At 34.9% G+C, this 24,029-nt stretch overlaps 1 protein-coding gene and 1 long non-coding RNA gene across 2 annotated transcripts; both read left to right on the plus strand.

Annotated features, from left to right (window-relative positions):
- Positions 1-9,283: 9,283 nt before the first annotated feature.
- LOC147522126 (C2H2-like zinc finger protein) lies at positions 9,284-11,999 on the plus strand. Its single transcript, XM_086591319.1, has one exon. The coding sequence runs from the start codon at positions 9,854-9,856 to the stop codon at positions 11,555-11,557; it is 1,704 nt and encodes a 567-aa protein (XP_086447445.1). The 5' UTR covers positions 9,284-9,853; the 3' UTR covers positions 11,558-11,999.
- A 3,686-nt stretch (positions 12,000-15,685) lies between these two features.
- LOC147522127 (uncharacterized) lies at positions 15,686-16,985 on the plus strand. The gene is made up of 2 exons (XR_015194982.1): positions 15,686-16,484; positions 16,575-16,985. It is a non-coding gene; the product is annotated as an uncharacterized LOC147522127 (long non-coding RNA).
- Positions 16,986-24,029: the final 7,044 nt, after the last annotated feature.

Consider the following 24,029-nt stretch of genomic DNA (forward strand, 5'->3'; position numbering starts at 1 on the left):
AATAAATAATCAACTCCCCTCATTATCAATTATATAAATCATAGATATAAAAAGGTTCAATCAGGAATAACGTATTAGTTAAATGTCTCGTGAATACATTTTAAACAACCACAATTAAGTACTAACATTGTTCACATATAGTTATCACAATAACTAATAACTAATATATAATATATAATATAGTGTAATGTAGTGGCTGCACTTTTGCTCAAAGCTGCCTACGTATCCAAATCTTTCAAGATTGGAATCAAGCTTTCGTAGTTCTTATCAGCCACATAGTCAATGCTATAGTTTTTCCTACATTCATCCAAATGACATGTAACTTAATTATTTAGAAACTAGGATATGTAGACATACTTTTTCATGCATAACTTGAAGTCCCAACCTCAGCCCATCTAAAAGAAAACTTAGGTTGAAAACGGTAAAAATCCTAATTTTACCAAATTGGATTTCTAACGGACTATCTTCCGAATGGAACAACTCTTTCCATAGGTGTCCAAATACATCGAGGCTTTTTTTTTTGAAAAGCTAACACACGGAACTTATTTTTTTTTTTATGTTTTACAAATATACTCAATCTCATTCTAAGTATACAAAAACTAGGTTAGAACACAGTGCACAGAAACTGATTTTTGACGCACTGTTTTCTGCCAGTCAAACTTCCAAACATCATATTTACCTCCACAGACCTCAGAATATGATGAGGCCAATTGATTTAGAAAGAAGACTTATAAAACTCACCTTTTCATGTTTTACAAAAACTCTAACTCTCCCCCTAGCTTTATGCAATTTGTGATCAAATCCTATGTAGAAAACTGTTTTCTGACGAATAGAATTTCTGACGCATATAATTGTCGAGGTCATATCTTTTCCATCACTCATCCAAATTAAGTAAGGTTCACTGCGTCGGATAAACGACTCTCTAAGGTTTCATTAGGTTTTGGTTTCGCACAAATCTACAAAGTATAGTGTCCTATACACTTCCTATAATGCAACATATCCAGAATATGTGCACAAACAGTTATCATATATTGAAGTCAGTTTTCATAATCTTAAACACAAGTATGAACTTGGGTCAAAGTATGAGGTTTTACCTCTGTAAGTCTAGATTCTAATGGTTTTGGAATCAACACAAAAAAGTAAATATTTTATTTTATATGATTTTATTACTGCAGACTGCTCAGTTTTAGTCCCAGTTTCTGCGTCAGACTTCAACTTAAATTTCAGTATGCAAAACGACTAGATATGAAATTTTACAAAACACGAAAGTTGTAGATATGCGTGTCTACAGTAGAAAGGCGTTAGATTCATATCAAAAAGATGAAAAAAGAATTTTCTATGATTAAATTACTAATAACAGTTCTGAAATTTTGAAAATCAAAACCATATAACATGAATCCAATGACTTCACATAATTCAAAACAGTTGCAGGCCTATATAATACTACCAATCAATCAATAAACACATGGTTTACTCATTACCATATACAAGTACTCCTGAACACAACAACACATATATATCAAAGCTAAACTTTTGGTGTCAATAACTCAATATACCGAAAGTTTCTGATTAAACAAATAATTTCGATCTCAAAGTTCTATATCATTATAGAGAATTAAATACACAACTAATTTAAACTATAGTAATAAATCAATTATATGAAAATAAGGTTTAGACTACTCACCCGAAATTGAATTTGCAAAAGAATACCCATATATGCTCCATTTTCTCCAATCCATTATCTTCTTCTTCCCCTTCTCTTTATTTCTTTCAATCAAAAATATTCTTTTTAATGGAGGCTAGGGTTTTATTTTTGAATAATGAGATTTTTACAGAGGAAATTCGCAGGTATTGTTTATTCAATGTTTTAAGTCTGTTTAAGTTAACCTATGGGCCTCAAATGGGTCTAAAAACACCCAAGGTCCATACCTATATGAATGGGTATATTTTAATAATGTTTTCAAGCCCAAAAATGATTCTAAAATACCCACACAAGTTCTAACAAACAATTCATGTAAAAATAATTTTGAAAAATCAACAACAACCAAATAAATTCTAGAACAAGCTAGACTTCATAATATAATAGTTATTTTCAATTCAAATAATGTAATTTATGTTGTTTAAAAATTGGGGTTGTTATACTTAGTCCCACATAGGAAGAACATCAAAGAGTTGTTGAGTTTATAAGGCCTAATTGTGGCTACTTGGGTTGGGCCCCAAGGGGTACGACTAATTTTCCGTAGAGATAGAACACAATCAAGCTCAACAAGAAACACACACGCGCACGCCGCGGCAGATCGGTTGGTCAGTCGGTCCAGCCAGCTCAATTGGGCTGGGCTGGGATTGGGCATGGTTAGGTGGTGTGTAGTGTATATTCTTTTTGGATGATAAGTGCCTAAAATTGTATATTTTATATATAGTTTTATAGACACTTTATAATATCATTTATGCTTAATTACCTATTTTTGACGTAAACACCATATATTTGCTTTATTCCATGACATTATGCACATTTTTTGGTCATAAATGTTTATTTGCATATATGTGCATGTCTTTATAAAAATCTCATGCAAAATATGTTTTATTAATTTGGTTTAATATTTTGTAAAAATAAGATGTTGGTCAAAGCTCAATCAAAGCCCGAGCCTATGAGCCAAAGAGGATCATTTAAAGAATAAATGAGAGCTCATGGAATAAATTGTACTCTCAAGAATGGAAGAAAATGTTAGAGAATTGATAATTATAGAAGAAAATAAAAAAAGGATAATTGCAACTATCACCATATATTCTTACCATTTTCACCACATTAAATATCCTCATTTTCATTAATTATCTATTTTCTTGATTTTATTATATCAAATCATTCATTAATACCTTATATTTTTTCCACCATATATACTCCCATATCCTCCATATTCTTGCTAATCACTCTGTGAGGGAGTAATATTCACAATCCAATGAATATCAAACACGTGTCCAACACAGTAGAGTTAACAACCAACCTCATATTCTTGTCCTTAGAGCTCGCTTCATAGCGACTCGACTCAGGCAAGCAACCTATGCAATTCCCAAGAGCAATGTCACCACCAATCGATCTCAGACACTCGTCCAGAGAGCTCGCTTCAAAACGACTCAGTAGAGTAGACGATCTCCCCAGAACACACTCTCCCCATCCCACAATGGCTAGTAACACATGCCTTTATGACTGCCATCAAGACCGAAGCTTCAGGTACGCATCACAGTAAATGCCCTTAACTCGCATCATGGCTCGCAAAACCTGATCTAACCTGACGCGGGAAAGCAGTAAGCGTGGGCACCTTGCCTATATAAAGAGGATGAGGAACTATGTCTGATCTGATTCAAGTCTCTCCCCAGCAAAGAGAACTTGATACGTAGGCAGTTCGTCCAAATGAACTCGGTCAAATAACCCCATCGATCAATCAACCCATCTCCCCCAAATTGCCTACTCCAGTAAGGTTAAACGAAATATAACCTTTACACACTTCATTCCTAATTCAAAACCATATCATTATATTTTATCCTTTATTTGATTACCAATTTATATTTCATTCATTCCTCATGCTTTGATAATATCTCTTCCATATTCAATTTCCTAAATTCTTTTATCTTATATTTTCTTCCCATATCCTAAATATCATTTATATTTTGTGTGAAGATATTATATGCACCAAGATCTTGTTTGTGGAAGCTATAAATATAGAAGAGAATTAGCATTGAAGAGACATCCATTCTATCTCCATTCTAGTATTCAATTAGTATAAATTTTGCTTTGTAGTTTTAGTTCATTTAATTAGTGAGGAAGAGTTTGGAGTGTGTACAATTTGCTCTTGATGTACAATTCAATAAAGGAATCGGTTCAAGCTTCAATGGTTACTTTATTTTATTCCTTTATGCATTCTTTAAACATGTCGGGCTAAAATCTCCATCATAGTGGTGGAAGATGAATACCCCAACATGAAAATTTAGATTAATTTTTATATTTCTATATATATGTTTCAATTCTCCCATACTTCTTTTGTGCTTAATGCGTTCCAATGATGTTCTTCTTATTTAATATATTGAGACATAAGTTTTCATGAATTCTATCACCACTTTGGGGTATTTCTCATAGTTCATTTATTTCTTTATATTAATTAGAACATGATTCATTATTGTTTAATTCACTGTCCTTGATGGTTAATGCATTTTTTTTAAGAAGTGATTTTCCATGCTTAGATAGCGAAAATATCAGTGCTAGAAGAATTGGAGGACATATACATCTTAGAAATTAAAATGAGACTAGCGTCTATAAATGTTGTTTTAATTAATTGAAAATTATTCATCGAACTTTTGGCTAGCGTTGTATGTAGTTTGATGTAATTTTAATATTGGAGAATGAACATTTAGAAATATAAAAGTCATCTTTTCGTTAATTAGGGTTGAAGTCTTTCACTATTATGATTTCTTCATTCATTAATTTATTGAAAAATAATTATTTAGTTCAATTAGTTAAAATATTTAGAATTAAATTTTCATTCTTAGTTTAAATTCGTTACGTAAAATCCAACAAACTGTTTTAAAATCATTCTAGTTAGTAATTGGTTCATCAAATTTTTTATATCTAATTTTTTTCTTTCAAGATGTGGTTCGACTCTAACTTGCCACTGTTCTTTTAATTGTTGCAGGTTTTTTAGAAATATATTTATTGATTTGCAGGTTCTAAACGACAAGAATTTGTCCAAATCATTGGACAACCAATTTTTAACAAGGCCCAATCCGTTTGGGCCCATAAGGCTTAACATTAAAAAGAGAAAACCTTTCCGAAATGGTACAATGGTTCGAAACGTTGCATTATACCAAAAAGATGCGTCCTTTCGAAAAGTGTGACTATTTGAACAGTCACTGTGTTGTTTCTAAAATGCACCACTCTCATATTTCAGACGTTGTTGCATGAAGAGACAACTCTTTCAACATTTCTTCTCCTCTCTGTTCTTAATCAAAACACAATGTTGAGTTTACTAATTATGTGGAATTGAAATACTGCTTTCCATAGAAGGAAAAATCCGTTCTATTTTGGGAGAAAGTTTTTCATCCAACCTTGAAGCACCATGAGAGGGAAAATCTGTCTTAAGGACATAGTGAATCTTCACTAGGTTCGGATTGCAATTTTCGTATTTGGTACAAAATAGATAAAGATTTGTACTATTGTTGGTAATTGGTAAAGAGTAAGTATATTTGAGTTATGGTTCCTAACAAATGGCTGTAATGATTTGAGTATTACGGCGGATGGAAGCCTAATGCTAATGCTAGCAATGATGAGAGTAGTAGGTGATGATGTCACGAGATGGAGTCGAGTAACGAATCATCGATGTTATCTGATATCGATCAAGTCGTTGATACTTTGACAAGTGAGTGAGTGCTCGTGTTCTTAGAATTGATCTTGTGGAATCGTTGTGTGTGGACTGTGTATACATCACCTGCTTGATAAGATGTCCCTTACAACATTGGTGAGTGGTGATCACATTAAAGTTGAATTCTTTTAATGAATGCAAGATGCGAAGACAATAGATAGAATATACCCTGGTACAATGGTTAATCACTTTTTTTCCCACACATCTTCTCATTCAATTCCAATCCTATATTTGTGCAAACCATGCCATTGAATTATATTTGCAGTACCATCATAGATTTCCTTTCTTGATTTGGTAGGTTAGGCAAAATCATATTGACAACAATGACGTATTGGAACATTATATTGTTGCACACTGCACTGGAAACACTACTCCATTCCACGCCTACCATTAAGTGTGATTTGCGTGAGTCATGATTAATAGAATGTCAAATCTACTCCTGCATAGATGATCAAATTTCGCTGTGTAAGCCTAATTGTATTCGAAATGGTTGATTGAAATTGCAAGCTAAATGGACTATTGTTGGTAAAAACAGATTTTGAACTCCGCACAGAAAGAATGCGATACTAGTTAACCTTCTAGCTAGACTTTGAGATATGTTTTCGGGACCCTAATGTAGCAAGGAAGAAAAGTGTAACAATTTGACAATTAATGATTTTAAGTTAGGCAGGTGGTTATAATGTTATATTTTTGCTAACAAGAGGAGGGTAGAAAGCAAAAAATAATATACTATTTGGGTAATGGTAGTGGGCGCAACTATAGGGACGGTTAAGATTCGTTCATTATAGAGCAACCCATGTGCTCCCTGGTGCTTCTAAGATTAGGTCGAGAAGGCCTATGTAGGACTTGCTACCTAGCCAAAAAATAGGACTTGCTATCCAGAAGCCAAGCTTGGGCATCTTCTAATATTAGTAGTATTGATGTTAAAGAGCCTGGTAGAGGACAAAGGAGAGGAGTGGCCAACCTTACCTTGTAAGGAGTCAAGTTGTCAATTTAAGCACCTCTTTCTTCAGAGGGTTTAATTCTCAAGTACAGTTTTTTTTTTCGGTAAAGCTTGAGTAAAGTTTTTATTGGATGTTAGGTTATGCTCTAGCACAGTAGCACACACTGAGGAAAAAGTGAGAGGGGGTGTTTGCCACTTGGCATGCTTGGTCTGCAATTGTGGGCCTCCCAATTGTTTGGCTGTCCCATTGAAAAATCACTGTTCAGATTTGCTCAAGTCTACATCTAAATTGTTTGTTGGCATTCTTTTGGATAGTCAAAAATATGGTCCACCATTTAGCAAAGATTGCTGTATGGTTGGGAACTTGGGATGTATCTAACAAGCCTAACTGATGGTCCACTAGTGTTTGGATGATCAGCAAATGTGCAATGTACGCATATAAAGAAGTACTTTCATGTTAACCTTGCACAGGTCTATCATTACACGAATCTCAGGGTAAACTGATGATCAGAGTACAAGTTAAATAAAAGATCGAGTATTCGAGTTCCAAGTTGTATGCGCAGTCTAATAGCACCAAACTCGTTTTGAGTACCGCGACCACCAATACGAGGTCCTTTTCCGATGGGAAAATGCTGTTTTGACTAGGCGGTCATGGTTTCAGCACCCAGGTTTAAGTTTATGCTCCGTGTTGCAACTTGCAAGGAAAAACGTGTGAATTCTATATATAGTGGCCGGATCGAATCAACAATTTGGTTGGTTAATCTTAATTATTTTAATTAGTGAAATAATAAGCAACCAAATTAAACAGGGATCCATAGCAGTTTGCACAGGTCAAGATCTCATTTCTATCTTGTAGAATCATTTTTATGTAAAAAGCTACAAGGATTACTTTATTTCCCATTCAAAAAGATTGTCTTGATGTAACAAAAAGGTCATCTCCAATATATCTAATGTTTGGTTCGAAAGAATATATGATCCAAATTTGTCCAGTGTACGTATTAATACTACATATAATGCAAAAATTTGGACAGATATTGCCAAATCACAATAGAATCTAGAAAGATTAATGAATTCACATATATGAACATAGCATTCTTCATTTAATCATTTTGCTTCCCCATAGGGATCCTCCCACACTTCTCCATATTAAAAATTACAATATTACAATATAATATAAGATCAAACTCGTCGATTTCGAAGCATCGAATCTAATACACAGCAATCATGCATGCACACACTAGGAGATGTAAAAAAATATAACATTTGTACATGCAATGCTCAATTTTGCCGGCGAAAAATGGCATAGAAGGGAATTACGTACTGGCATAATTTCGATCAGTGTAACAACAGTTGTTAATACGACACTACCATTACGGTCACTGCGATGAGAGCCGGCTTCATGTAGAGCAAGGCCGGCACCTCACTCGGATATGATCCAACCTGTGACAAGCTTATAGTGAACATGAACTAGCATCCAAACACTAACCGCAATTAAATACTTTAAAGCATTCCATAACCCCTAGGTAGACTACTCATCCCTAGATATCTCCATAGAATTAAGTAAGGAAATGCTAGTGATTACATGGTACTAGGCTATTAGCAACTTGCTAGGTGCGAGTATAAAAGTGAATTTCTCCTAACCATTCCCTTTCTATGCTTTTATAGTAACTGACCATGTAACAAGCATATGCTTGACAGTATCAATTACCTAAACTATCAGCATGAAGCCATGAAGCATGGACCTTGTGGTTCAACTTTCAGAATTTCTTAAATCAACATGTTACCTACATGAGTATTACATTATTACAATAATGATTTTAACGGAACAATCAACACTTGACAAAGTTGTGACATGGTTATGAGCTAGCTGGTCCATCTTAATTCAATGAATATTTGGTTTAGGTGGACATCTACAGATCCAAATGGACAATGGCTACTAATTAAGCTAGCTAACGTGCCACGGGAAGTTGCATTTTGACTCCCTGTATTCTTCTTTATTTCATTCTTTCATGTCAAAGATGGTATGAAAATTGAAAACGTACCAATAAATAATGAATAGTACAGGTATACATTAAACTAAAAAGGTACTCGTCAGTCGTCACTTGTGTGGTTCGCTCTTGGCCAGGCTACACCACTTAATTAGGAGGACATAATGGCCAGTTATTGGAGATCGGTTTTCTGATTTGATTTCTAAAACTAAATTTAAGAGCAAGCTTTATTCTGAAACCTATGCACAATATATATATGGTAATGTGTGTAACTCTCAAAAATTCTTTGGATATTATTTCTCTTCCAAGATCACCAAGAACACTTCAACCAAAAAAGCTCAGTAGCTCACTAATACAAACAATCCAATTAAATGGTGAATATATCACAAACACCAAAATGTAATGTGAAAAATGATACCTAACAAACAAATCTGAAATCTGAACTGCCATTGGCTAAAAAATAAAAACACCATAAATTCAAAAATAAATATCCAAATCTCAAGCATAGAATTCATCAATAAGTGGGCCAAGTCAGTGGACCCAAAAAGTGTAATTCCATGTGGCAAATTTGAGCTTTTTCCCATGTTCCTTAACCTTAAATTAACCATGTATTAGCCAATTCTTATTGCTTAATTATAGGTTGTAAATAAATTTTCACAAAAAAAAAAAAAAAAAAAAAAAAAGAATAACGAAAAGAAACAGGATAAAAAAGTCCATATGAATAACGGTTGGAGATTCGAACCTTTCAACTTATGAGTGGGGCTTTGCTTTGGAGCAAGACAAAGGAAGGAATAGTTCGGAAAAGAGTTCAGTCCAAGTAGACAATCTTAACACCTCGAGATCATAACAACAAAAAACAAATCACAACCGTTCGATAGAGTAGCGTAGCATTCTCAGTTGAGTACACGTGCTGCTATCTTTTGTTTCCTACTTTTTTATCTTTGCTTCCATGCATGGATTTCTCCTCCAAATATAGCTCCAAAGAAGGAAGGAGAGAGAAATAAACAGTATGTGTTGTGTGTGTTAGTATGAGAGAAAAATTCTCTCTTTGAGTCTTTCTCTCATTTTTTGCATCTTTGGCTAGTTCATACATGCTATCATTAGTAACTCAAAAGGTCTTATACTCTTATACACCCACTTCATTTTTATTTGTATGTGTGTGTGTGTAAAAGTTTCTTCAACTACCCAAGAAAGAGTGAAAGAAGAGTAACCAAATTTTTAGTCTTCTTTTCTACTGTTTTAGATCTTGTCCTTGCTTTAAAACACTGAAATCTAACTTGGGCTGTTGTTTCATTTAGTTCAAACACCATGATCTGAATTGGTTTCTTGTTAGATTCGAGTTTGTTACTTGTTTTTACTAGAATATCTGATCTTGGGTCCTCTGTTTTTTTCTTCTTCTAGCATTGGGGTCTATTTTTTTTTATAGCATTAGAGTGTTGGAAGTGATTGAGTGATTGAGTGATTTGAGCTTGTTTTTGTGATTTTGATCCGGGTTTTGTGTTTAGTGAGCAATGAAAGAAGATCGAGAACAGAGGCATGTGTGCAAGTTTTGTAAGAAAGATTTCCCATGTGGAAGATCATTAGGTGGACATATGAGGTCTCATATGAGAAACATTGAGAAAAAAGACAAGCTTGAAAAAAAGAAAACTTCTTGTTCCATTAATGGTGGAAGTAGTAGTAATACTAATAACATTTACTTGGTGGAATTTGATGTGAATGGTCATGTTGGTTATGGTCTTAGAGAGAACCCTAAGAAGACTTGGAGGATTTCTGATTCAATTGATGATGATGGTAGTTTGAAGCAGGAGAAAATTTGTAAAGAATGTGGTAAAGAATTTCAATCTTGGAAAGCTTTGTTTGGTCATATGAAATGCCATTCTGAAAAGGAAAGAGTTTCTGATAGCTTGGAAAATGATTCATGGATCATGGATAGTCAATCTGATACTGAAACTGCAGCACCAAGGCGTAGAAGGAGATCGAAAAGAACAAGGTACAAGAATTACACTACCACTAGTACTACTATTACTGCTTCTTCGTCTTTGTCTTTAGCAAATAATGGTTCTAGTTCTGTTTCTGAAATTGAGCATGAACAAGAAGAAGTAGCTATGTGTTTGATGATGTTATCTAGAGATGTAGGACACTGGGGTGGATTGACTGAATCTTCGGATAATAATTCTGTTGTTGTTGAAGTTAAATCATCAAGTTTAGTAAAGGGAATTTCTGAGAAAGAAGATAGCAATGTTAATCAAATTGTGAAGACTAAGAAACTGAAAGATAAGAAGTTAAAATGTGTTCTTTTGGACTCGGATAATGCTCTATTCGAGCCTAAAGGATCTGAATTTGGTAATTCTAACTATGGGATGTCGAGAAATGGAGTTAAGAAGCTTGAATCAGCAGAAGATTCTGTCAATGGGTCTATTGGGGAATGCAGGTTTAAGAAGCCAAAGAGTGACAATGAAGAGGGATTTGAAGTGTCCAATGCCAAATTGGGGAAAGGTGTGTATACTAAAAGTAGAGTGAAGTGTGCTGAAGCTGAACTAAGGAAGGATTTGGTTAAGGAAGGAGATGACCAAACTGATTCAGAATGTGGCAAGTATAGTAGTCCAGGCAAGAGAGCTCGTCGTCACAATGCTTCTGATTCCAAAATTGTGGAAGAGTGTTCGAAGAAAATGAAATTTGATGCTACTGATTCCCCAAGCAAAAGCAAGTATCAATGCGCTGCCTGCAACAAGATCTTTCACTCTTACCAAGCACTTGGTGGTCATCGGGCGAGCCACAAGAAGATTAAAGGTTGTTGCGCACCTAGCACCGAAAGCAGTGAAACCATCATTGAGCTCAATGCTGATTCTAAAACTGATGGTAAGCTCATGAAATCGTTCAACAATGGGATCCCAATTGAGAAAGAGGCGGCTAGCTGGACTGAAACTAGCTATGGTTCAAAGAAGAATAAGCATGAGTGCCCAATTTGCTCCAAAGTTTTTACATCAGGACAAGCTCTAGGTGGTCACAAAAGGTCTCATGTGCTTGAAGCTTCTGAAGCCAGAGGCAACCACACAATTGTCATTCAGCAACAACTTCCTGAGATACGCGATTTTCTCGATCTTAATCTCCCTGCTCCGGTCGAAGAAGACACCAGTGCACACATTGGGTTCAAGCCATGGTGGGCTGGAAATAATCACAAGCATGAGCAAGCAGTGGGTCTGATCTTTAACTGAAGAACCCGAGTCTTGCTGTGGTTACCTTGAAGGTGCAGGAGTGTACAGACATATTGGTGGCTATTATTTGATTAATTCTTTACAGACTTGAAGAATATGAGCTAAAGAGGTAAAAAGTTTCATTGCTGCTTAGTGCTTACCGTCTCTAGGTAGCAGTTTCCTCTTTAAGCTCTGGATTTTTTTTCTTGTTATTGTTTCCTTTCATATCCTGAGAATAAATCTCAATTGCTGCAAACTTTTACAGGTCATTGGTATGTTTCATTTAGAAACATTGATACTATTAACTTAGTTTGATGTTTCTACTTGCATTTCATCTTTGTATGTTCAAAGTTCAAACCTATCAATGTGAACTCAAATCTGTAGTGAATTTTTTTTATTTTTTTTGTTAATCAACATATATGGATGAACTCAGAAAAAACCTCAGATCTCAGATTTCTTGGTACTGGTTGATGTTTAGTGTGTTCAATTAGTTCACATTGTTTTTCTTTACTTATTAATTGTTAAGTAGTATATCCTCTTTGTCTGTTCTAGCAGTGGTTTAGCTAGTTGAGTGAAAAAGGGGATGCACCAATCTTGTTAAAGTTTAAAATACAATAGAGGTTAGTACATTTTTCTTGTGACTAAAGAGACATTACTAAGTGGTTGGACTACTTTCATGTCTGGACTTTGAAGATTGAATCGAAATGATGGCTATGTGAAGTCATGAGGAAACAAAGGTAATGACCCTCTCTATACATTATATAAATATACAAGATGGCATGTGAGCTCAAGGTGGTTGTTTAGTCACCTACCATAAAACATGACAACCCATCTCACTTCTAATGTTGATGTCTCTTTCTTGCCTTTGCCTTTCTTTTCTTTAACTTGATAGAGTAAGTGTACTCATAGATTCTTTATTTTCAAGTCTAAATGCTCCAATGGCACATAGACATGGAAGAAGTATGGTTAAAGTACAACTAGTTGAAGTCAGATCTGCGGTAGGGCGCACCAGCACGAACCAAAGCCCACCTAATCTTAGTCGAGGTGTAAGTGTGTAACGCTACTCAGAGTAGCAGAGAAGTTGCTGTGCAAGTGATGAAGTGAGTTATACGCTTAGACTCAAATTCAGCAAAGGCCGCTTTGATGGTGTACTTCAAGTCTTCAACCATTAAAATCAAATAGAGCTCCTAAAAATGCATAGTCACGAACCAAGCCTCACGCTTAAGGTCTTTCGGAATGCTAGATCAATGACAACAAACAACCACAAAGAAATGCATTATGGTCCTTAATTACAATTCAATTCATAACTTCCATTCTTCTAGTGATAGTGAATTTAATATAACATCTCTTTTATTAGGTAAGCCAAGGTAGGAACCACAAGCCTCACCTCATCTTGTTAGACCTGGCTACTAAAGTGAGATAGGAACCATCTTTTCTTTCTTGAATTTTGGTTTCTTGCAGTTCAGTTGCTTACTTGCTGCACTAGTGTAGCTGGCCTGAGCACTTGCAATTGCTTTATCCAAAGTGGAAAAATACTGAGAAAGCTTGGCATTTAGTTAAGTCCTTATCAGGACAAAAAAATATCTTAAGTCATCAAAAGGTTGTGAACTACTTAACTGTGGAGCAAGTGGGAATAAGGGCATTTTAGGAACAAATTCCCAATTGCAGTTGATTCCAACATTTTCAGTTAATGAGGGTATTTTGGTCATTTCAGCAGGATTAAGATATGTCCAACGCAGTACAATCTCCTAGGAATCAACGAGGTGAGTTCAGTTCAGTCAGAGTGATACACTTGCCGTCTTCTCATGTAAGAGTCACTAAAGGGTATTTTGTTCGTTATACAGAATTAAAATACATAAAAAGTGTAGGGGAATTTCTGTAAGTTTGAATTTTGTACTCCTATACATGGACTAAAATATCACCGATATATTTGATATATTGCCGATATATATCGGTATTTTGGTACACCGATATCGATATTTCCAATATATATCCACCGAATATAGAACCTTTTTTTTTTTTTTTTTTTTTTATATATCGGAATTTTCGATATAAAACTTTATATCGCCGATATAATCGATATTTACGATATATGTCAGTTGACTTTTTGACCATTTTTTAATATAAATCCGATATTTCCAATATGTTTCCGATATATTTTTGATATTCCCGATATTATATTTCCGATATTTTAAATAGTTTGGACTGATCACCAAAAAAATGGATATATCCGATATATATCGGTTTTTGAGTATACCGATATATTCATCGATATCGATATTTTGGGCCTTGCTTCTATATCAAGCCCAAAATATCGCCGATATATCTGATATATTATCGATATATATATTTTTTGGTGCCGACATCCATATATATCTACCGAATATTGAATTCTTTTTTTCCTGATATATATTGGAATTTCCGATATATAACTTTATATCATCGATATAACCGATATGTGCGATATTTACGATATATATCATTTGACTTTTTGACCATTTTTTAATATAAATATATGATATTTCCGATATTTTAGATAGTTTGGATAGGTTACAAAAAAAAAATAGATATATCCGATATATATCGGTTTTTAGGTACACCGAAATATTCACCGAATTCGATATTTTGGGCCTTGTCCTATATTAGGGTGTTTAGAGAGTTGCAAGCATACAAACCCAAAGCTTAATCCCATTTGTGGAGACAATTTTGTATTTTTAGAAACGAGCCCGTTATATGAACTCTATCACAAAAAGTAGATTTATAAGATGAATTGAGGGCTGATTTTTGGTGAAGATAGTTTTCTCATAATGAATAATCTTCCTACAAAAAATCAACCAAAACAAAAATGTTTAACATTATCAAAAGTTGTTTTGAAATTTGAATTTTTTTGACCGCTGGATAATTTTATGACATTGTAAGCAAATTTTGATATGTCTAGATATCTTCAAATGTACTGGTTTTTTCTAAGAATGATCTATATTGTGAGGAGAACATCTCCACCAAAAATCAGCTTCTAATTCAATGTTTTCATAGTGGAGCTTTTTTGGAGTTCGTATAAGTAGAGTTCATATAACAGGCAGATTTTAGAAAATAGTAGTTTTTTTTTTGGGGCTAACTGGTGTCTGGGCAGCTTACGCGCACCTCAACAAATCCCAAGGACATAGTTATAAATTCGACCGGGTACTTCCTCGCTAGTGAGCTTGAGGAGAATCTAACTAGTACTAAAGAGCAAAACCCAAGGGCACAAGGGCACCGGACTACTTATGAACTTCAAAATGTAAACAACAATTTTGTATATTTGGAATTTTGACGTAAATGTATAAGAAGACCAAGATTATATTCTCTCAAGTAGTCAAGATAATTAAGGTGTTAGCGGTAAAAATAGGTTTCCTTGGTTACTATCTTTTTTGGTTAATCCCTTTGTCACTATTTTACTAGTAAAACAGTTTTTTGGTAAGGGTATCTTCAATAGGAGTGTAAAATTACACCTCCACATAGGTTCCGCCTAGGTGCTATTAGGATTTTATAACTCCAATTATAAATTATTGTATAGCCTATAAATATCCACTCTCTATTGTTCTTAACAGAGAAGTGTAAAAAAAAATTGATTTTAAACTCAAACGACACTTAAAGTGACGTCTCTCTATAATTTAAATTAGGACGTCACTTTAAGTGTCGTCTGATTTTAAAATTTTCAAATTGTGATCCGAACGTTTTTTTTGTTCAGACGTGTGTTCAAGTATTGCCAGAGTTTTTTATTAACTAATAGCGAGATGGAGAATTCCCCACCCCCTCTATTAACTAATTAGCTATTATCTATAATATATCACCCCCATTTAAAAGAGTTTTTTGACACTTAGGGTGTAAATTTTACACTCTATATATACGGTATTACGGTTTACACCACCTATTGGAAATGCTCTAATGCTTTAATTTTTAGTCGGTATAAACAGTTCCTTGATAAACAAGGCCCAATTATACTTCAAGTAGGGGCCCAATATAATGTTGAATCCTTTCTAAAACTAACAAACCAAAACCAAGTCGACAAAGAACAGTCGGTCATTATATAGAGCACGCAAAAACACATTAGCATGATACAAATGAATTTCCGTTGACAAAAATGATTTAGAAAATAAATTTTCCCTTCAAAATTAGGTTTTTTCCCTAGCAGTGTTTTAAAGGACTTGTTCCTACTTCCGAGTTACTTGCATCCAAGGGTTTTGTAGTAAATAGCTCGTGTTCATTGTATAATCGCAGTGATGATTCTCATTACCATATATTCTTGCAATGCCCTTTTGCACGTGCTATTCGGTTTCAACAACAACTACATCACCTACATACCTTATGCCTTGGTAAATATTCAAACTCAGTCTTTCTCTCACTGTTTTCAGCAACTACATTTATTTAAGTAGAATATCATCCGTTTGTAGATACCGTTTGGTGTAATTAATAATATTAGTTTGGTTACCAAAAAAAACACAATACTTATTAGTCACTTTGCAAGTTTGTAGGCCTGTACCATTATCAACACGCGATCAAGTACATTAAGTTGCTAGTCTTGATACTCTGATCTTCTAAAAAAAAGTTGCTAGTCTGCTAGTTCAATTTCATCCTTTAGTTACTAAGTCAAAACATGGATGAATTACCCTCACGACCAAGCAGGAACATCCCTTATACCGCAAGACCTAGTTTTCGCAGACAGATGCGCGTTCTATACTCTCACAACAAAGATAAGTCCAAGGACATGACGTTCATCACGAAGGTTCACTTTGTTGCGACAAATAATAATTATGGTTGGTTATTTGGGAATTTAAATGGATGATATCATGAAGGTTCACTTGAACAAAATGTTGAATCCTGATGGTTGTCAACTTGAAGTCCAAGAAAAACTCGGTGAGTACTACATGCAGCCATGATATCTATAGCAAAACTTGGGAAGCTATTCGCGGTGAGTTATCAACTTCCTCTAACCTGATTGCAGCAATGGCATTAAAAGATAAGTTCAAGCCTGAGAAGATAACATTGATTTTATTCTTAGGGGTTGTTGTAAAAATAGAGGTAAAGTATGATGATGAATACGAAGTTGAGCAGTGGATTATTCAAGGACGGTCATCAGCATCAATATCAACAAATCATATGTCTAGAAAAAGGAAATTCGAAACAATAGATATGTTGAAAGTTGAGTGTCCAATATGTTATAATGAATTGTTGATGGAAATGGGATGTGAACGTATGCCTTGCAAACATGTGTTTCATAGAAGATGCAATTTACACATGGTTCCAAAAGAACTCAAAGAACACCTTCCCGATGTGTCGCTATGAGATATATGCAAAGTTCATAGGTGAAGGTATTTGAAGAAATTATATGATTATATCTCTTTGTTCTTCTGTTTAATCAGATAATTTGGTGCGAATTAGTATTTTAGTATTTACTATTATAATTTTTATTTTCAGCTTGCAATTCAGTATTAGGCTATCAGCAGGTAGTATTTTAGTATTTACTATAATTTTTATTTTCAACTTGCAATTCAGTATTAGGCTATCAGGAGGTACTGTACGTGCATTAAGATAATCGCCAAAAACTTGTATACTGAGAGCATAGTTTGGGATTTTGGAATTCCAAAAATTTGGAAAATCGAAATTCACAATATTTCAACCCATGTTATATTTTGATTTATAATAATTTCGGAATCATTATTATTTCGACCAGACCCTATGTTGTTTTTTCTATTTTAAAAAAAAAAACCGAAATATCGAATGGAATTATGATATTCCGTTTGGAATCGTGAACACTAACTGAGAATATGTTTTACAAGAAAATGGTCGATCGAAAAGACAAGCTTTAATTACCTAAACAAAATACAGTTCAATTTTCAATTTTCTAATAAGGTCAGCCAGTAGGTTTTAGCTACTAAAAAACCTAGGTTTTTAAATGTGATTATTGATAAAGACAAATATGCAACTATTCATACCTAGGTAGTATGCATACTGGCCCTAGGCCAATGTTGCCTAAAGCCTTGCATATGACCCCAACCAAAACAAAAGGGCCATTAAATTTGGAAAAAACCCACTATAGTTTTTAAAATCAATACAAAAAGCCCATTCTCTCAAAAAGAAAAGGAAATAAAAGACTCATTTTGCGGACCTTACATTGGGCCCATTCAAATACAGGGCTGGCCTTGTATGCATATATACCTAGAGTATGTATTTAAGGACGTGTATGCATACCCTAGGTAGTATGAAGTATGCAAGATGATGATGGGTAATGCGGTGGCGGAACTAGAAAATAATCGAGTGGAGCGAATGTTACGGCGGGGTGGGGTATGTGGCCCAAAAGGTGATTTGGTTGGTTTCTATCCGTCTGTCTGTCCTCATTCTCGCACAAACTTTGCTAATTTCTCCTCACTCGATCTCTCGCGCCAGAAACTCCCTTAGCTCCTCTCTGTATCTTCTTCGCCCAAAACTCTCGATTGCCGAAATCCATCACTCCCTGACACACACACACTCTCTATCTCTTCTTCATAACACCCCACAATATTTCTCTTTCTCGTTGGAAAATTGGTGGGGAATCAGGTTTCATTACTTTCTGTGCAACTATTGGCACAACCGCAGCAGGGTAACTTTCTCAACAGTCCCGACAGCAAGGTATGCGATTAAAGAAGGCAAGTTCCAAAGTTCTACCTTTTCTATTTCATCTGTTCATAAAGTTTTTAGTTTTCCTTTTGATTGTATCTCAGTTGTGCTTTGTGATTTATACTTGATTATGGGTTTTCTTTGAAATAAATCTCACTTTTGGATTTTATTGAATATTTTTTTTGTTAGTTTATCACAAGAGATGAAAAATGGTATCGAAACTAAGAATGAAGGAAGCATAACTCAATTAATTGTGGGTTGGTGGTTTTGGGTCGACATTGTTGTTTGTACCTCTATTAAAGTGTTTTTTCTTCACTATCCATTGTTTTGAATGTTGTTTAGAAGAGTGTGTAGATCAGAGGAACTATTTTTTAGTGAATTACTTATATGCGCAAGTTAATCGGAAGAATCCTTTTGTGGGAGTAGTACGTGCATTGGGTGTTCAGTATATAGGGGAGAGTATCAGTATTCTACTATTCTTACATCCATCGGATGGCACCATAGTCTCATTTGAGAGTGATGTTCTTTGAGGTGGTACTTGGATAGATAAGTTGGTTCTTTCTTCCTTTTGTTTAAAGATTTGTCCTTCTTCACCAATACCCATATCTCCCTCTCTTCTCCACCCTTTCTCCGCTCACGCCCCCACTGCAATGCAGTATACTAGTTTTAGGGTGTATGTATGTATAAGATTCTCTCTTACAACCCTTCTCTAGTATGCTTCATGCTGAATACATGTTTTTTTAATCTAGAAAACTGTTACTCATCTCACATCCGCTACTCCACCGCATACCATCCTTTTTCCTTGCATCGTATAATCCATTATCCACACATGTCAAATGATGATTTTTATATGCTAGTCATTTTAACTATACCATCTAAAAGGAGACATTCCTATGTGGTGTCTATGTATGTGTTTCTTTGTATGAATTTGGGCCCAAAATCTGTTGAAAGTACTTTTGTCTTTTTGGGGGTTGATGATATATAGTAGAGATATAGATAGTGATAATATGAGGATTCTTAGTTGGAACTGTCGGGGATGTGGAAACGCATCCACAGTTAGACACTTACAATACTTGATCAACAGTAACAATTTAGACATATCATTCATATCAGAAACTAAAGCTTCACAAAACCATATTAACTTACTTGTCAAAATTCTTAATTATCCACATCATTTTGAAATACCAGCTATCAATACTGCAGGGGGCCTTTGCCTAATGTGGAAAGCTGGTATAAATGTACAAATAACTTCATCTTCTTTTCATCACATCACTTCTTCCATTTTCTTGGGGTCCTAATTCTTTTCCTTGGACTGGTTGTTTCTTTTATGGTAGTCCTTATCCTAACACTAGAGATACAAGTTGGAATCCAATCCGTAACCTTCACAACAAAACCTCCCCTATCTTGATCATTGGTGATCTAAATGTCACTCTTGCACCTGATGAATCTATTGGAGGAAAAGATTATGAATTTAATGATGGACAACCGGCTCATGATATTATTAGAGATCTTGCGCTCATAGATTTTGGTTTCAAAGGGTACCCATACACTTGGTCTAACAAGAGGGTTGGACAAGACAACATCCAAAAAAGATTAGACAGGGCCTTAACAAATTCTGATTGGAACCTCCTGTTCCCTGATTCTAATCTGCAACACCTACAAGCAATATCCTCTGACCATTGTGCTCTTCTTCTCAACACACAACCATCCATCCATCATTAACCAAAACCTTTCATGTTTCATTCAATGTGGCTGGATCATCCCTCTTACTACAAAACTGTCCATTTAGCTTGGCCAAAACTCAAATCACCAAACTCCTCTTCTAAGCCTATACATCTTCTTCCTTTCCACCTCTCCTCAACCAAAAAAGCTTTGAGAACTTGGAACATAACCACTTTTGGAAACATACAGAGACAAATATTTGCATCTCACAAAACCATTGAAAGTTTTAATAATCTTGTTCCTTTTAAATATAATTTATCTTTCAAAAAAAAAGCCATGGATCAACTTGATTACCTTCTGGCCTGTGAGGGAAAGATGTGGAAACAAAAATCGAGAGATAAAGAAATAGTTGAAGGAGATAGAAACACAAAGTTTTTTCACATAAAAACTTTAAGACATAGGAAATATAATAGGATTGAATGGCTTAAAACTTCAACTGATCAATGGATTTCTTCCCCTAAAGACATAGGACAGGCTTTAGTTGATCACTTCTCAAACCTTTTAAATGATGACAAGCATGTGAACCTGATTCCTATAACATCCCTTTTTCGTAAAGCTATATCTGTAGGGGATAATTGTGACATTTTGAGAGCTGTAACTCAAGATGAAGTAAAAGATGTCATGTTTAGTATTGGAGGTCTAAAGTCTCCTAGCCTTGATGGGTTCCCTGCCCTCTTTTATCATAGTTCTTGGGATTTACTAGGATTGGAAGTCTATCAGATGGTGTCTGAATTCTTCAGAACAGGCCACACACTCATAAATATCAATCATACAAATATAGCTCTCATACCAAAATGTACAAATCCAAAAACTTGTTCTGAATTTAGGCCCATAAGCCTTTGCAACATCTCATACAAAGTCATCTCAAAGCTTCTTTCCAACAAACTAAAAAATATCATTGCTCCATGAATCTCACCTTTTCAAAGTGCCTTTGTTCCAAAGAGGCAAATCACTAACAATATAATTTTAGCTCATGAGATTATGCACACTTTGAAACACAAGAAAGGCATATCAGGTTTAATGGCAATCAAACTTGACATGTCAAAAGCTTTTGATAGAGTTAACTGGAACACTATTACCACCATCCTTAGCTCCTTAGGTTTTAATGCATCATATGTAAATTTGGTAACTCAATGTATATCATCTCCTCAATTTTCTATCATGGTCAATGGGTCTCCTCATGGGTTTTTCAAATCCAAAAAAGGCCTTACACAAGGGCCCTGTCCCCTCTTCTGTTCATCCTTTGTATGGAAGTCTTGACAAGAATATTAAATGAAAAAATTCAAAAAAATAAACTACATGGAATAAAAATCTCATAGAATAGTTGTCCTATAGCTCACATTCTTTTTGCAGATAATGCTTTCATTTTATGTAGAGCAAATATTAAGGAAGCTAAAGAACTTCTTGATGCATTAAATCTTTTTTGCGACATTACTGGTCAAGAAATAAATTATGAAAAGTCTGGAATCCATTTTAGTCATAATATGCCATCAAATGAAGCAATAGGTATCCAGCCATTGTTAAAAATGAAAACTATACAAATTGGAGAAAAATATTTAGGTTCAACCCTCTTCCTTGGACAACCAAAATTTGAGATCTTCAACCATCTAATAATTGACAAGGTTAACTCAAAAATTGCAGGTTGGAAAGGTAAATTGTTTTCTCAAGCAGCAATAACGGTCCTAATTAAATCAGTATCATCAGCTATTCCAGTGTTTCTTATGAGCACTTTCCTTTTACCTCTAGCTGTAACATCTACCCTAAATGCTTTGCAAAGAGACTTTTCGTGGGGAACAAATACTGGTAAAAGCCATCCTCAGCTCTATATTTGAAGAATTAGGGATTCATTTGTAAATAAAAAAGGAATGGAGGACTAGGGATAAGATATATGGAAACAAATTATTTATCTCACCTTACCAGAATTTTATGGCATATTATAACTAAACCATATTCCTTACTATCCAAACAATTGAAAGGTAAGTACCACCCTAATAGTAATGCTCTTCACTCTAGACTAAAACAAGGGACATCATGGTTTTGGCAAGGAATGCAAAAGGCCCTATCATCAAAGACAACTCAATATGGCAGGTAGGTTCAAGTAAGAATATAAACATATGGGATGATGCTTGGCTCTCTGAATGTCCTAATGGCAGGATTGCTTCTTATATTGTATATAATCCTCTATTTACTAAAGTTTCTGATCTTATAAATATTACTACTATAACATGGAATATAAATTGTCACAGCCCGAATTTCTAAACAATTAAAAAAATGAATAATTGAAATATAAATATCTCAACCATCACTTGGTTCAATTGTCTAAAAACCCAGGCTATGACGGGGGGATACAACACATGTCAAACCCTAAAACCCACATCACAACAGGATCAACTCAACAACAAAAATCTCCAAAATTCTCTTTATTACTTTATGAAAGTTTATTTCCCATCCAAAAATCATCACTATAACATTCTAAGAATAACAGGTCCTCAACATCATATTCTCATGTCATATAAAAATGTAACCTACGTTATTACATCCGTCCAATAAAACAGACCTAATAAAAATAAACTCCCGGACTGCTCCAGGCAAGAATCCAAATCACACGCCGCGGTTCCACTGCCTTCCACCTATGTTCCCAAGAACACACCCACGTTGCCAAAACAAAGCAAACATGGGTCAGCAAATTGAATTTGGCTTGGTATGAGTAGACTAAACACATATAAACATTCAAAACTTTTCTTATCCCACTAACACTTTAACTCTATCATAATCCTAATCATTCACAACTTGGAAGATGGTAGTTCCGGCCATTTCAACCGCATAACTTCTTCCCAAAACAAAACTTCCATTATATAACTCATTATAATAACTCGTTTTAATATCTAAATACCGAATTAAAACTTACCGATATTCGTTCTTTGTTTAAGGGTAGGACCGGCGTCCTCAAGACAAAATGTTATTAAGTCCTACCCTCCTCGCAAAAGAAAGTTAGAACTTGCATATAACATATGTAGATATCCTATGTATTCAAAAAGTAACCCAAACACTTTCGCATAATCAAATAATACAACTAACCCACAAGGCTAATACCTTAGTTCCTCTCTAGCAGGCCCAAACAATCCGGGCATTCATGGCATTCATTCGAATAATACCCGGTCATTCATGACACATTCAATGAATACCCATATATAACGCTTAACGGGCCATTTATGGCACATTCAATAAATGCCCACCTAACATATGACATCAACGGTCGTAAAACTCAATATCCAAAATTTTAGGCGTGGAGAGTTCTAAAAGAGTGAGGTAAATTGTTTTACGATTATTGAAATTTATTGTATTTATTATTTCGAGAATCCACGAAATATCTTGATTCACGATTTTAGGTTTTACGCGCGTTATTAATTTCATGAATGTCTAAGTGTCAACGTTGTATATCATAAAATACTGCACAATCACATATTAGTTAATACACGTACACACGTATATATAGAAAGGTCTTAGCCTAAAGCCAAGCACGTTAATAGTCCTAGACTTATCCTATTAGACTGAATCATAATTTTAGGAAAAGTCAAATTTTCGGGTCAACTGGTCAAAGTCAACTCTGGTCAAAGTCAAAGTCAACTCTGGTCAAAGTCAGAGTCCACTCTGGTCAACAGTCAAAGTCAGAGTCCACAAACTCTTCTAACTCAAAAGCCCAAAGTCTAAAGCCCATAGGCTAACTTAAGCCCAAAAACTAAAATCCAAAAGTAAAAAGATAAAAGCCCATCCCGATTTGGCCCAAGCCCAAATCGGAAGGCACTGTTCATCTCCTTCCTCACCAAAACTTCCACCAGCCGACCACCACAACCCACCAACCCATCTCCAATTTAAATCCCACGGTTGGATTCATCACAAAAAACCCAATCCACCGATACCCTCAAATCTCAATTCCATTATACTGCGAAAATCGCGTTCTACGCCATTAATGGCTTCTCTTGAGCTTCAACAGCCCCCAACCCCCTATGAAATCAATTCTCATTTCACCAACACAGTTCTATACTAAAACCACAGTACAACCCATCAAAACACACAACAAAATTAAATAGTATCGATTCCAGATCGCGCCTCCATTAACGCCATTAACCACCGTCCG

This window comes from Coptis chinensis, chromosome 1, assembly GCF_015680905.1.
Source record: "Coptis chinensis isolate HL-2020 chromosome 1, ASM1568090v1, whole genome shotgun sequence".
Lineage (NCBI taxonomy): Eukaryota > Viridiplantae > Streptophyta > Magnoliopsida > Ranunculales > Ranunculaceae > Coptis > Coptis chinensis.